The sequence below is a fragment of the Ochotona princeps genome, chromosome 11 (genome assembly GCF_030435755.1).
Source record: "Ochotona princeps isolate mOchPri1 chromosome 11, mOchPri1.hap1, whole genome shotgun sequence".
Lineage (NCBI taxonomy): Eukaryota > Metazoa > Chordata > Mammalia > Lagomorpha > Ochotonidae > Ochotona > Ochotona princeps.
In genome coordinates this window covers 5,022,178-5,035,251 of record NC_080842.1, presented here as the reverse complement: position 1 = coordinate 5,035,251, position 13,074 = coordinate 5,022,178, and the positions used below count along the sequence as shown (strand labels likewise).

Below are 13,074 nucleotides of genomic sequence, written 5' to 3'. Positions count from 1 at the left end.
AAGCAGGAATGGCTATAAACTTTCCCACTAATATCCAGAACCAGACAAGGATGCCTGCCACACCACTGCCATTCGGCCTAGTACTGAAAGTTCTATCTAGAGCTATAAGCAAGAAAAAATTTAAGGAATTCAAATTAGAAACAAGGAGGTCAAATTATGAATGCCTGAAGACAGCATGAATCTATAGAATAACACAAATGCTCAACAGACTATTGAAACTTTTATAATAGAGTTTGTCAAGGTGGCAGAGTACAAATCAGTAACTACAAATTTGATATGCTTAGTAAGCACAAACATTTCCTTGGCTGAGAAAAAAACTTGTAAGGACAGCTCCATGCAAAATAGTGGAAAGGAATCTTTAATGCCTTGGAATAAATGTAGCAAAAGATACGAACTATGTCTAAAACAAAAATTATAATTCCATACAAAAGGGAATAGAAGACATTAATGGATGGAGAAATTTACCATGTTCTTGAATCAGTAGAATCAATATCATAGATATGCCCATATTACTGAAATTAATATACAGATTCATTATGATCCCATTTAAAGTCTCAACAACATTCTTCTCAGAGCTGGAGCACATCATACAAAAATTCACCTGGAAACAAATAGCCAAAGCTATCTTGAAGCACAAAATTTAAGCTACAAGTGTCACAATTGCAGGCCTTAAGACATACTACAGAATAGTGTTAATCAAAACAGTCTGGTATCAATAAAACAACAGAGAAAACAGACGAAACAGAATAGGAACCTCAAATGTAAGTCCACACATGTACAGCCGCCTAACCATCAACAAGAGAACTGAAAATAAGCCAGGGCAAAAGCTTGGTCTCTTCATCTGGGTAGCAAGGATCCTGCTGAAGCAAGAAGCAAGCCCCCCACCTGTCACCTTATACAAAAATCAGCTCTAAAGGGGTCAAGGACCTAAATTTATTTAGTCCAAGACTTCTTGGTCAAGACACTAAAGGTTCAGTCAGTTAAAGCCCCCCAAAACAAAAGGTACTACATCGAACTGAGAAGTTTCTATACAGCAAAAGTCAACAAAGCAAAGAGGCAACCAACATGATGGGAGAAATTCTTCACACATTACACACCAGTTAGAGGACTAATATCCACACATTTTTCAAATGCACAAATTCAAATGGCTAACAAACATGTGAAAAAATGCTCAGGCTCCCTAGCTAGCCAGGAAATGCAAATGAATATTAAGATTCTACCCAACTGCAATTACACTGCACAACATGCAGGAATCAACTAACAACCGGCTCTTCGCAGGTGTTCAACCACCCAGGCTATGTCATGGTGGCCGCCACCATTGCTTTGACCCTCATCTGACCAAAACCAATACCACACAAGTGGTCAGTATTTCTTTGTGCTCTGGGATACAGGTATCCACTACCCACAAATGTGGTGTAACAGAGTGACCTCAGTTCTTGTGCTCAATACTTCACTGGTCCCATAGTGTTCAGGTGCTGCTTAGTTCCACGAGGTGCTCCAGCCTTGCCGAACAAGTTGTTTCTCCAGGTTAGCTAATTGCCTTTCCTGATGTCTTACTTCTCAGATCTATAGGCAGGCGTCTTGTTCCTGCTTGCATCCAGTGTCCTGCTCATTCTCTGCTCTACATTCTAATTCACTGTGCGACACGTTTGTTTTCTTGCCAGAAACTGTGTGATGCTAGTTTGATAAATAATATGGACCTTTTCTTTTCTGTACAGAGCTCACAAGATGGTAAGTCACTTCTAGACAAGTGAAATGAACCCATGGCGTCAGATTCTGTAGACGCCCTAGAAAGGCCTGCTGTAGAGTCTCAAGGAGCCTGGAACATGCGCAATGCACTGTGACCCACTTAGAGGGTCTCCATCATTGGAGTCTGGCTTCCAACCAAAATAGTGCCTGCTAGGTGAATTGGTCATCTTTTAAACATTACAGGAAAAATAATATTATCTGAAAAAAACAGTAACCAAGACATGAGAAAGAAAATGTGTAATTAGGAACTATGTGGGTTTTTTGTCCAGATAAAAAAAGGGACCAAGCCCAAGCCCTTTCCATATTTCAGAAAATACTTTAAATTCTTCACAAATATTTTGTAAGGAAGATGATTAATCTTTTAAAACCTTATTCTTTGTTTATAAACATTTGTGTTTATGAAAACTATCCTGTAAATTACATATACACTCATAGAAATAAAAAATGCATTGAAGATACTATCATTTCAAATAAACATTTCTCTTTAAACAAAATAGGCATGTATATTTTATGCAAAATTATTCTGATATTCATGCACGCTTTTAAACAAATTTATGCCAAAATATTGACTATTAAGTAAAAGGAATTAATCTTACAAATGTATCACAAAAACTGAGTTTTTAAAATGTTCTTTTAGTTATATTTATAATTTAACCCCTCCCCAAATCTTTAGCTCCAAAAACATCATTATTGAATTTGGCAAAACATTTCATAAAAGTACTAACTGATTTTACACAAATCCTTTCAGAAAACAGAACATGAAATAAATGGCTTAATTCATTTCCTCACACCCAAATCTGATCATGGGTTTGACTTTCTCACTGAAAGCTAAGCCCAAGCCCTTTAAATCCTTATGAAACTGCCTGTCTCCTGGCCTTCAGGGCCATCTGGACAAATGACCAGAGGAAGCTGGAAGGTTCAGGGTCCCAGTTGATGAAGTACAGTCCATGAAACAAACAGACCCTACTTCGCCAATACAAGTTAGGATATGGGGAGGGTTCAGAGGGTAAACATCTGGAATTATCAGACCTTCATGGATAAGCTGAGTTTCATGAGAAAGAAGATCCAGGAGGAATATAATGGTCCACTCTCTGAAGACTACACAGAATGAGGACGGCATAATCCTAAGCAATAATTCTAACAGGGCCAGACAAGTAGCAAAGGGTTCATGGAGAGACGGTGGCAAGAGCTCATGATTCCAAAAAGGACTAGCGATGCCCATTTTGGAATGCTGTCCTCCATTACTGAAATGGCTGATGTGTAGTTTCGTGTGTTGAACAATGAGTTGGAGGAAGTGGAAAAGAGAAAGAGACATGCAAATTGGTCCATGATCAGTTTATTGTTTCCTCTAGCTGTGACCAGAGTAGGAAAGGCAGTGTTTTCATTTTCCATCTCTGTAAGACCCTTGATGTTATCCATTGTCTTCCCGAGGAATTATTAGTTACTATGGAAGAAGATACACACACATATACTTGGTCAAGTCATTATTACAAAATTCTTTTTCACTCTAAAGTGCATATTAGGATGCTGTCTAGCGAAAAGCTCATGCGGAAGCCTTTATGACTTTCTAAGGAGTCATTATATCCCCATTCCAGCCCTGGACAGATCCAAAACTGCTTAGTTTCCAAGATCAGACAGGTTCAGGGTGGTATGTTTGCACATGAAGGAACAATCAGTCTCAATCAAAAGCAGTTACGAAAGTAAAACTATTCACTTAAATGTCAAGGAATACTAACTTATTTATTTCCTTCTTTAATCATTCCTAAGAACAAGTTCCCAATAAACTTAAAAGAACTTATTAAAATGATTTTGCTAAAAAAAAAACCCTAAATGATCTAAATGTCCAGCTTAAAATTTAAAAATGTTTATTTATCATTTGTTGGTACAAAATTTCTCCAATTCTTCACATCAATCAATACTTAGAAATTAAGCAAATCCTAAGACTCTTATTTCAAATTCAAGTACATGCTTATTTTAAGAAGCAGTTTCTGATATACTTACCTATTATTTTTTTGGAATGCTTTTCTGTGTTTCTGATCTTAATTTAAAAATGAATAACCATTTTAGCTCCTCACCATGGTGTTGAGGATTTTCCTGCACACACCACCTCCCCCCCCAAAAAAATGTTCTACACCTTAATTGTCGACAAATGTCTTGTTAGAGTTACAAGCCAGTCTACGTTATCCTAAAATCTGCCAAGATCAGCAAAATTATACTTCAACACAACAAATGCCTAAATACTAAAATGAAATAGACACGAGACAGCTGAATGGTACCTTACAGCCATTTTAAGGCATATAGCAGCCGGTCCTGTATATAAACTAAAATTGAAATGTCAATGAGCTAATCAGAGGTTGTGGTTAAGAACTTGCTTCTTTTTTTTTTTTAACATACTGGTTACTCAAAACCATGTCAATTTCATAATGTTGCAAATTGCTGTTGATGTTATGTTGGGACTCTTAATTGACTGGGATGATATTCTACTAGCTCTAACTTCGGACCAGAAATGGTCTCCCCAAGAAACTGTTCAACCCATCTGGACAATAAGTAGCTGGACTCTATGCTTGGTATATGTTTGCAAGGAAAGAGTCTTGATTGAATTTGAACTGTAATACTGCATCAAGGTGGAGGAATCCACCGGATTCCTATGAATCTGTCACATGAAACTATCTGTTTCATGAAAACTATCTGTTTCATGAAACTATCTGTCACATGAGCCTATGAAACTGTCACATAATGCAAAATAATTAATACAAAAAAAGAATAACCATTTTAGAGGTATATAATAGAGCCTGTCAGTGTTGTGGTTTATTAGTACAGCAGTTCCTTCATATTTCCTTTCAAGTTTACTGTAAAAAAGCTAAGCATCTGCCAAGTATTTCTCTTTTATTTTAACTTAGCATAACAAAAAATAGAAATAAAGTGTCTCTTACATAACCTTCTCCCAAGTTGTTCATATTCTGCTCATAGATCTAAATGCAACCCAAACAAAAACACTATCTTCCTTTTAGATGTAGGCAGAAAGAATGGAAAAATGTTTAGCTTATGAATTAGTGAAATTTCCCCTGTGTTGGCTACAAGCATACGCAATTTGTAAAAAACTTAGGGAAATACAGAAAAAAGATCAACTACATAATTGACACTTGCTCTTAAAATGGGAAATACTAAAAAGTTGCTTTTGTTACTCTACTTTTACAACTGTGGCTGCTCAAAAGCTCATGAGCATGTATTTTTGAGTTATCAACTTTTTAATTCTTAGTTATAAATGTATGTATTTAGCAAAAATACCTCCCAAGTTGCTTACCTGCTGATTTCTGAGTGGGTACTAGCTTCCGATTTGGACCTAAATAAAAACAATATTGAAAATTTACTCTGAAGAAAATTTCCTACTTTGAGAGATAAAAATAGGCCATTTTGTACAAAAACTAATTTTTTACACATTTGGGGCAAGCAAAAAGGTAATAAACTTTACTCAGATATCAAGTGCAGTATATATTACAACATTAACTTTCTCCAGCAGAGAAAAATCATGATCTAACATTTTTCCTCATCACCACTAAGCAGAAAATATAAGATTCATTCTAAATTCCTCCATCTGGCCCCTCGGGGTTCAAATTAACTTTTTTATTTGTTGATATAAAAACTACCACACTGTACAAATTCAAAAGTTAGTTCACTTTGAGAAATCTGATAGACTGACCCTGCAGCCTCAAGACACCTTCTAGTCCACACGTACAAAAAGGCTAAAGAAAATAGTACATACGGGCCCGGCGGCGTGGCCTAGCAGCTAAAGTCCTTGCCTTGAAAGCCCCGGGATCCCATATGGGCGCCGGTTCTAATCCCGGCGGCTCCACTTCCCATCCAGCTCCCTGCTTGTGGCCTGGGAAAGCAGTCGAGGACGGCCCAATGCATTTGGACACTGCACCCGGGCGGCCCGTTGCAGCTCACTTGGGGAGTGAATCATCGGACGGAAGATCTTCCTCTCTGTCTCTCCTCCTCTGTGTATATCTGGCTATAATAAAAATGAATAAATCTTTAAAAAAAAAAAAAGAAAATAGTACATAATTGAACACAAAACTTAGATTGCCAGCCACAAGTTTTTCAAATTGAGAAAGTTAGTAGTTCAGAGGCAAAGCAGCTATAAAAGCTGCATGTAGCGAGTTGTGGTTCTAATAACCCCAGTTTGGGAGGAGTGGAGGGCATGTAACTGCTTATTTTTGAAAAGCTGGCATTGGAATGGAAAGAGGGTACAAACAAATCACTTTTGCACTCCAGATTCTGCTCCCTCCTTCGCTGCTTTCAGCCAAGGATCAGAGTTTTTATGCTCAGCCTCCTACATGGGCATGTCAGTTGCCACCAGAATTCTGCTCATAGCTGAGAGTACCTGCAAGTTGGCCCTTACTCAGAGTTCCCTCAGCCACCCAAAGGAGATACGGAAGGTCATCCAAAGAAATGACTGCTTCAAATTATTTAAAGATATCTAGGTGCAACATGAACAACTAATCAGGCACAGAGAGTTTCACAATGCCTCAAGTGTCTACAATGAATCCTCACCTCTTCACTTTTCCCTCCTCACTCCATTCTCTTACTCTTGTTGCAAAGAGAAAGAGCAACCATGCCAAACACAAGCGTGCGATGTAAGCAGGAGTCTTTATTAGCCAAGCTCAGTGACAGCAGCTCCTACTACTACACACTCCAGGATCCACTGCACTGTGTGGGCCAAGTGATGGAATTTTTAAGTGTGCAATGGTATCCAATAATCATCCAATCAACTTGAGTGGTGCACAGTGCAAAACATTCAATAAACTTGAATGGTGCATGAGAGAAGACAGGAAAGCCAGGGTGCCCGTGGAGCTGCTGGAACCCAAAGGTTTCACATAGTACAAAACAGCAGTTCCAGGCCTGGCAGCGTGGTCTAGTCCTCGCCTTGAATGCCCTGGGATCCCACACGCGCGCCGGTTCTAATCCCGGCAGCTCCACTTCCCATCCAGCTCCCTGCTTGTGGCCTGGGAAAGTGGTCGAGGACAGCCCAAAGCTTTGGAACCCTGCACTGTCGTGGGAGACCCGGAAGAGGTTCCTGGTACCCGGCATCGGATCGGCGCAGCACCGGCCGTTGCGCTCACTTGGGGAGTGAATCATCGGATGGAAGATCTTCCTCTCTGTCTCTCCTCCTTTCTGTATATCTGACTTTGTAATAAAAATAAATAAATCTTAAAAAAAAAAAAAAACAGCAGTTGACCTAACAAGCCTATTTATAATGCCATCTAGTTGCAGTTAGCTGTGCTCAAAACTTCACATCTGCCCGCTGCTCTGGAGTGCTATCACCCAGCTGTACCCTGTCACACTACTACCTAAAAACAACCAGATGAGGAAGGAACAGGCAAGATAGCTTCTTTGGGCCATCAATTCTATTAGTGACTCAGTTTACCTGTACTCCAGATGAACCCACTTTCTTTGATTCAGCACATCATCTTGGTGTTTTCCCATGGTAGGTAGATAAGCCTGGACATGGCAATAATTCTTAGTATGCTAGCCAAGCACAGATGGTCCTGGGGACACATCTTTGTTTCAAAGGACTCTCACTGAGAAACTTCTAGCACCTGCCATAACTCTTTGTTCATGGACTTTGCCCTGGACTCCCCAAAAGGGTGTTGGCTGGATCAAGACCTATACTGCTGAAGCAAGGAAACATCTGATTCTATGGATTCTTGCTTCTACTTTGAGAAGGGTAAGGTCACCTTGGTATGTACAACTCCATAAGATGACTCCGCTTGTATGATTGAGCACTGCTTTTTCAAATCAGTCTGTTTTCATATATAATATGAAGATGAAGAAAAAATGTTTACTATTAAAGTCAGAGAAAAGGCTCACTATATTCATCTAGTGAAAACTAATAATGTTCCAGAGACAAATCCCACCATATCTGCATCCAAAGAATTCCTTGGATCCAGCATTATGGCTCATCAAGTAATCCTTCACTTCGTAGCACCAGCATCCCATGTGGGCTCAGTCCGTGTTCTGGCTGCCCCACTTGTAATTCTAACCAGTTTCCTGCTAATGTGCCTGGGAAAGCAGCAGAGGATGACCAAAGGCCATGGTACCTGCATACATGTGGAAGATCCAGACAAACCTCCTGGTTCCCAGCATTTGCTTGACTCAGCTCTGGCCAACACAGTCATTTGGAGAGTGGAGCAGAAGGAAGACCTCTCTCTCTCTCTCTCTTTCTTTCTCACTGTAAGTCTCTCTTTTAAATAAAAATAAATGAATATTTTTAAAATTCATATTCCTATATAAAAATGGTCAAGTTGGAGCATTTATAGGTGTAGGCAGGAGGAAGAAAGGCTATATAAGCAAAGTAAGTTTAAATGACTCAGGAAATCTGTGAAATTCCTCAGGAGCTTCCAATAAAACTGCTTAGCAAGAATGTACCAGGTTTACCGGTGGTGCACTGAGTCCTACCCTGAGGTGTCTAACAAACATTTGGACAAGGAAGAGTTACTTGGCACAGTACCCCAGGAACAAAGGAACCATTTTAAAAGTTGGATAAGCACTTTAAAATAAGGGGTTTTCCACCCCAACTAACAGGCAATGTTTGATACAAGCCAGTTTTGAAATACAAACGTGATCTTCCCTTGATTAATGATAGTTAATATACAGAGTAAAAAAAATACAATGTCTAAGAGTGAAGTGGACATTTTGCGGTTTGATGACTGCCTATAAACCTTTATCTTGAGGAATAGTGGGTTTTTCTACTGGCTATTTGTTAGATTATTTATTTAATGCTGGCTTAAGCTTGTTATCTTAAAGTAAAATCGAAATTCTGTCTTTGTAAAAATTAAGAAAGGGAAGATTGGGCGAGGAGTATGGGAATCATGACCGTGCTCATAAGAGAGTACATATAAAATACTTGCAATCTGTTCTCCTGATATAGATTAAAATATTACATTGTCCATTCTTAGAACCATTACAATGCAAATTTGGGGTTTGTTCCCTGGAACACAGCTTTTTGATAACACCAGGTTATCCTATACTTCTAGACTAATACAAACTTAAATGCTCAACTAACTTTCTCAGCCTGGAATGCCAACTTTGAGATTGCCCTAGGAGAGACCTGGAACTTTATGATAGTCCTTATAGCAGTGCTTGTCAAAAAAGATATCTTCCTTCCAGAAATATGGAGATTTAGACTGCCCCAGTTCGTTTCATTTCTCAGACAAGCCCATGTTAGAGTCAAATCTGGAACTCTTCATAGACAAAAGCAGATTCACAGATCAAGACAAACTTCAATCCCGGCATTTGATAGTAACTTTACAAGAAATCCTTGAGGCCAGAACCCTACCACCATGGAATTCAATACAGAAACAAAAATCATTGTTCTTATTCAAACTCTGCTTCTGGCAAAAGGAAAACTGATGCGCACCCACATCAAGATACATCCAGAAGACAAGTTACAAGAAGAGAGCTCCTCACTCGGGCAATAAGGATATAGAACATGCCCACAAAATTCTACACAACTCTTAGAAACTGGTCATAAATCACCATTGTAGCTGAAATTGCATTATCCATGTCATCAAAGAGTCCCACATAAGCAAAGTAAACCAACTTTCTGGTCGAGCTGCTAAAAGCAAAGGTAGACTGTTGGGCCATATCTGGGTTCCTTCTCCCATAGATGGATGTATCTGGGAATGGAGCAACTGGCCTGGTAAGAATGACACACAGAAAGAGGTAATAAACAGAATTTTGCTTCCAACCAAAATGTCCCCTAGTTGGAAATGCTGTGAATAAGGAAAATCCAGGAAGCTAAAAGCCAAATGGTAGAGCCATGGAAAAATAATATTATTTAAAGATTTCTGTTAAACTATTTAAATCCTTCTGTTTTTTAGGAAACCATTGAAAACATTAACAGAGGTTAGACATTTAAAATGAGTTCTATGAAAGCAGTACTAATATCACCCAAACTGGGATCCACTCCATCTCTCTACATTTGTTGGCTTCCAATTTTTCCCTCGATTTTTCATGAGACACAGATTATTATAAATGGTTGGAAAACTGCTGTGACTTACAGCAATAAACCACAGCAACCACATTGAAATATTTAAATGAATAATTATTCCCCAAAGTGGTTAAGTGAAAATTTATTCTAAAATGTTTTCCTGAGGCACACGAAGTACCAAGGTTAGCCATGGGTCAACATTACAAATGAAGGTGTCCCACTTAAAATGTGCACTTTCCAACTGGAGATGCTTCGTTTGAGATAGTTGAAGAATTCGAAGGAGAGATTAGTTGTGTTAACAAGGTGTCAGATTAAATGATAATACAATGATATATGAAGAACTGAGGGAAGTTACAGTTTTACCAATGTATCAATATATATGTTAGTTGTGTGTTTCCACACATACTTGTTACCCGTGTTTTTGTTTTGTTGAGTGTGTGTGTGATTTTTCAAGTTAACCATTCATTTAATAAATATTTAATCATCACATCCCCAAATCCAAGCATGTTACTATTTGCTAGCTACACACTACTGCTCTTCACTTTCTGGGGTGAAAGAATATTAGATATATGCCCGAGGTGAGGGAAACACAGCGAACTTCTGTGTCTGGCACTGGGAAACAACTCCTTTGCTCACAACAGGGACAGGGCTGTACAAAACTCATCATTTCAGTCTTGTGAACCTAATTCCAATACTGACGTGTTGAAAAGATCATAATAAAGAAAGATTCAACAATAAGCTATGTAAGCATTCTTATTGAAGAGGAAATCTTCTGGAAGAAATGAAACCATACAATCTTGGTGTGTGGCCTACAAAGCTTGTCCTGCAGATTTGGCTGCTTTGGCAATAGCAGTGAGCTAACAGAATATTGCCATTCCATTGTACACACAAGTAAGGACTGCAAGTCGGAGAGCCAGACTAGGAAGAGACAACATACCTCATTTCCAAAGAGAGATCTACCACGCCCCACTAATGAGGTTGAAAAACTAGACGCTTACTTATATTAGTACACAGAGACATTCACACTGACAGGCTGGAATCCGTCCAGTGAAAACCATCATGTAATTCTAAGATGCTAAAACAGATACACAATTCTTAATCCCTTATCTTTTTTTTTCTTCAGCTAATCTCAGATGACCAGAACAGGCAGTCATTCTGTCGTTCATGACTGCACATGTTAAGTTTCCTCTTGTAGACAGTCCAAATAAAGAAGCAAATGTATCCCTTTTGTCTTCCTGGTTAAAAGTAAAGAAATACTTTGCTTAAGAATCAGCACCTTAAATATTGCACCAATCATTTAGCCCCAATGACAACCCCAGCATCGGCAAATAAACTGAAGAAGTCAACAAAGGGGCTTGCTTTTTGTTCACTAGTAACTAGATTAGCAAATTCTGAAAGTTGTTTTTGGATTTTAATTCTATCACATGTAATGCAATTATGCTTTCATTCTTAATTTGTGTCTTGATTATTAACACACACTCAGAAACACCTCTTAATTACTTACGTGCTAGTAACTTCTTGGCTGCTGATTTCTGATCTGTACACAAATGAGAATAGAAAGAATGTTTTCAAACTGACATGAACAAAGAAGGGAACATAAAGAATAAATATTTAACATTTTATAACCTGTAAGTAATCTTTTCTGACATTAAAAATGATTACTAGCTACTTTTTTAAAATGTTACTTTAAGATATGCAAATAAGTAAAATTTATGTTTAAAACAAGCTTATAAAAAACATAAATGCCAAACAGCCAAATCAGAAGAGCAAGAGAAAAGGATGATCTTTTTCCACCCCACTTTTCAGCACAAATGTGAACATCAATTCTGGTTTTCACATTCCAACTTAGTCCACTTAGAAAAAAAAATCACCACAGGTGTGTCTTCCAAGCCACACTGACTTCCATATAATAAAGGGCTTGTAGAGTAAACACCCCTGGAATCCCATAATAAGCAAAATATCAAAAAAACTTATTTTTAAAATCAAACCAATTTTGAGGAAAAGAGGTAACTGAACCTGCAAAACTGGAAGTAAGAACTGAAATCATGTCATTCCATAGATTCAGGACACTATTTGTACTTCGCAGGATCTCTAGGTCTCCAGTTGTTACAGAAATTGGAAGGCGAAACATAATTTCCACAAATTATCACCGAAAATGCAGTATTTGTAGAATGTTCGTGAGACAACCCCTGCAGCCAAGGTGTCATTACAGACAAAAAGATTGAAAGAGATCACGACAAACACCAGGCAAACTAAAGAAATACACCAGGAGATACCCTTGAGGGAAGATTGCTTCCAGAGAGGTTAAAATGGCATAGACCCCATCAAATAAAGAATAAAGATCTGGATAGAAAGACTTTAATTTTTCAAATGCTTAATAAAATTACCAGAATGTTTGTTTAAAAAATTTGAAAGACAAATCAAGAACCAAGTTGAAATCCCAGAATACATAGAACAGTGAAGAAATAAAGAATTTCCATAAGGTAACATGTGCATGTACAGCCAAGGCAAGCCCAGCAGCCTGACGCAGTTAAGCTGATGGAACTGATGCAACTGGGATTCCAGAAAGCTTAGAGAGTCTGAATGTTTTAAGAAAGCCCCTGAGGTATTTGGAGAGCCCCCTCAAGCCTTGCCCACCTTATGGATGCGTACACATTAGGGAACCACCTCACCAAGGGTGAAAATAGTCATGCAAAATCAGCAAAGATTACCAAAGAGGGTAATCTTTCTTGAACATCCAGATTGTTTCCACAGTCTGAATTGAAAAAATGCTACGATCTGCAAACAGTGATTTAGTTAGCACTATTCAAGCATACAGAACCTCAGTAATTGTAAATACTACATAACAAAGTTAACAAAGAAGTGGTGCTGGAACTACTAGATACTCTTTGCTCAAAAATACAATATTTATATCTCTTATCACACAAAATTTTCTCAATTTTGTACTGATTTAAATGTAAAACGTCTTACTGTGAACATTTTAGAAGAAAATACAGGGTGAAATTTTTGTGGAAATGGTTGGCAATTATGTCTTAACAACAATGGCAAATCATAACAAATCGAAGAATAAATTTATGCATTCAATTTCATCAAAATTTAAAACTTTTTCTCTTTGAAAGAATATTAAAAGAATGAAAATACAAGCCAAAAAATGGTAGAACACGTACATGACCTCCTGTTGGAGCAGGGGGGCACTCCAGAGTGGAGCAGGTGGTAAGGAGGAAGCTTGGATCCCAACCACGAAGACTCCCAGACCTTCACCACAAACTATTAATACGAGCAACAAGGACTATATCCCAGCTGCCAAGGAGGCCACAGGGAATTGGATGCCC

At 38.3% G+C, this 13,074-nt stretch overlaps 1 protein-coding gene and 1 long non-coding RNA gene across 2 annotated transcripts in view; both read right to left on the bottom strand.

Moving 5' to 3' along the window:
• The window catches only part of LOC101519231 (disintegrin and metalloproteinase domain-containing protein 32-like), a 69,544-nt gene extending 66,631 nt beyond the window's left edge, over window positions 1-2,913 (bottom strand). The window contains exon 1 of the mRNA XM_058669784.1: window positions 2,779-2,913. Within this exon, the coding sequence (XP_058525767.1) occupies window positions 2,779-2,869 (91 nt within the window). The 5' untranslated portion in view covers window positions 2,870-2,913. The remainder of the gene's footprint in view (window positions 1-2,778) is intronic.
• Window positions 2,914-2,951: 38 nt separating this feature from the next.
• LOC131481347 (uncharacterized) lies at window positions 2,952-11,321 on the bottom strand. Its single transcript, XR_009246238.1, has 3 exons — window positions 11,247-11,321; window positions 5,054-5,092; window positions 2,952-3,193 (listed from the first exon to the last, which is right to left on the bottom strand). It is a non-coding gene; the product is annotated as an uncharacterized LOC131481347 (long non-coding RNA).
• Window positions 11,322-13,074: the final 1,753 nt, after the last annotated feature.